General features: G+C 47.3%; 1 protein-coding gene across 1 annotated transcript; it reads left to right on the top strand.

Moving 5' to 3' along the window:
* Positions 1-673: 673 nt before the first annotated feature.
* On the top strand, positions 674-1516 carry LOC105461543. Its single transcript, XM_011708047.1, has one exon. The coding sequence runs from the start codon at positions 674-676 to the stop codon at positions 1514-1516; it is 843 nt and encodes a 280-aa protein (XP_011706349.1).
* The last annotated feature ends 16 nt before the right edge of the window (positions 1517-1532 follow it).

The raw sequence follows: 1532 nt of genomic DNA, 5'->3' as shown, positions 1-1532 counted from the left end.
AGACGTATTCTTGACTCAATTCTAAGACGATTTTTCCTTTACAAAAATTTTGTCCAAAGCTTAGTTTTCAAATTATAACGAGAAATAGTTAACAAATTACGGGCCGCGTACGGATGGTAGGCAGGGACGGCGCAAGTAATTGTCCGCCGGTAGGCGGTACGCGAGACCGTCGCGACGATCAGCTGACTACACGCGCGCATAAATTTGCGTTTACATTCTCTCTCTCTCTATTTTTCACACACACACACACACACACGCACACGCACACGCACACGCACACGCACACGCACACGCACACGCACACGCACACGCACACGCACACGTACACACACACACACACACACACACACATTGTATAATAAGCACACTTGTACATAAAAACCAATCGCGCTGTAAATATTTTAATAAATTAAGTTTCATCAAATATCTGCAAGTGGAACACATCAATAAGATCCTTTTCCGTAGCGTACCATCCTCCAAGAACACGCGTGGGGAACAGCGAATACACTTACAAAAAAACGCGAAACGAACGTACGACCAGAGCGGCGAGACAGCGCAACGTTGGTCCGGAGCACGAGCTCTCTGCGCATTCACCGCAACTATCACATCTTCGTTCACGAATCAACCCCCACAACTGGTGACCCCGACGTAGGAGGAAACGCCAAAAACAAAAATGTCGTCGAAAGACAAAACGATAGTAGTAGAAGACGGAGAAGGAATCATTAATAAAATTTCGGTACGAATACCAAACTTTTGGGCCGAAGAACCGGAGCTATGGTTCGCGCAGCTAGAAGAACAGTTTGCACTCCTTGACATAAAAGAAGATGAGGCGAAATACTCTTTCGTGCTCTCTCGGATCGAGCCAAAACAGGCAAGAGAGATCAAGGATCTAATCACACAGCCACCACGCACGGAGAAGTACCAAGCGATCAAAAAGGCACTGATTCAGAGACTGACAGACTCTCAGAGCCAACGAATCAGGCAACTACTGGAGCATGAAGAAATTGGAGACAGGAAGCCATCGCAGTTTCTTCGACACCTAAGTACGTTAGCCGGAAACACGGTTTCCAAGGAATTGCTAAGAACATTATGGCTTGGCAGACTCCCGCAAAATATGCAGGCGATTCTCGCAACAAAAAGCGAGGACAAACTCGAAGACGTGGCAGAGCAGGCGGATCGAATCCACGAGTTAAGTCACAAGACATTCGTTTTAGCCACATCGACTCAAGCACCAGCAGAGAATAAAAATCCATGGGAACTGCAGATTGCAGCACTAAGTCGGCAGGTGGCAGAGCTAACAACAGAGGTGATAAAAATGGCCAGAAACATGAATCAACAGAGATCTCGAAGCCGGCAGAGGAGTTTCTCGAGAGACAGATCACGGTGGAGGAGCAAATCGCCAGCGTCGGATTTTACCACATGCGTATGCTTTTACCACAGACGTTTCAAGGATGAAGCAAAGAAGTGCACCAGGCCGTGCACATACAAAGCAAAAAACGAGAAGGCGAGTCATTGATGGCGGCCAATGACAG

Source organism: Wasmannia auropunctata, unplaced genomic scaffold (assembly GCF_000956235.1).
Source record: "Wasmannia auropunctata unplaced genomic scaffold, wasmannia.A_1.0 LD336101.1, whole genome shotgun sequence".
In the NCBI taxonomy this organism is placed as follows: Eukaryota; Metazoa; Arthropoda; class Insecta; order Hymenoptera; family Formicidae; genus Wasmannia; species Wasmannia auropunctata.
This window is presented reverse-complemented; position numbering and strand designations above follow the sequence as displayed.

Bases quoted from the DNA above. Each gene is read 5' to 3' on its own strand.
- LOC105461543 (XM_011708047.1), top strand. From the start codon at position 674: ATGTCGTCGAAAGACAAAACGATAGTAGTAGAAGACGGAGAAGGAATC.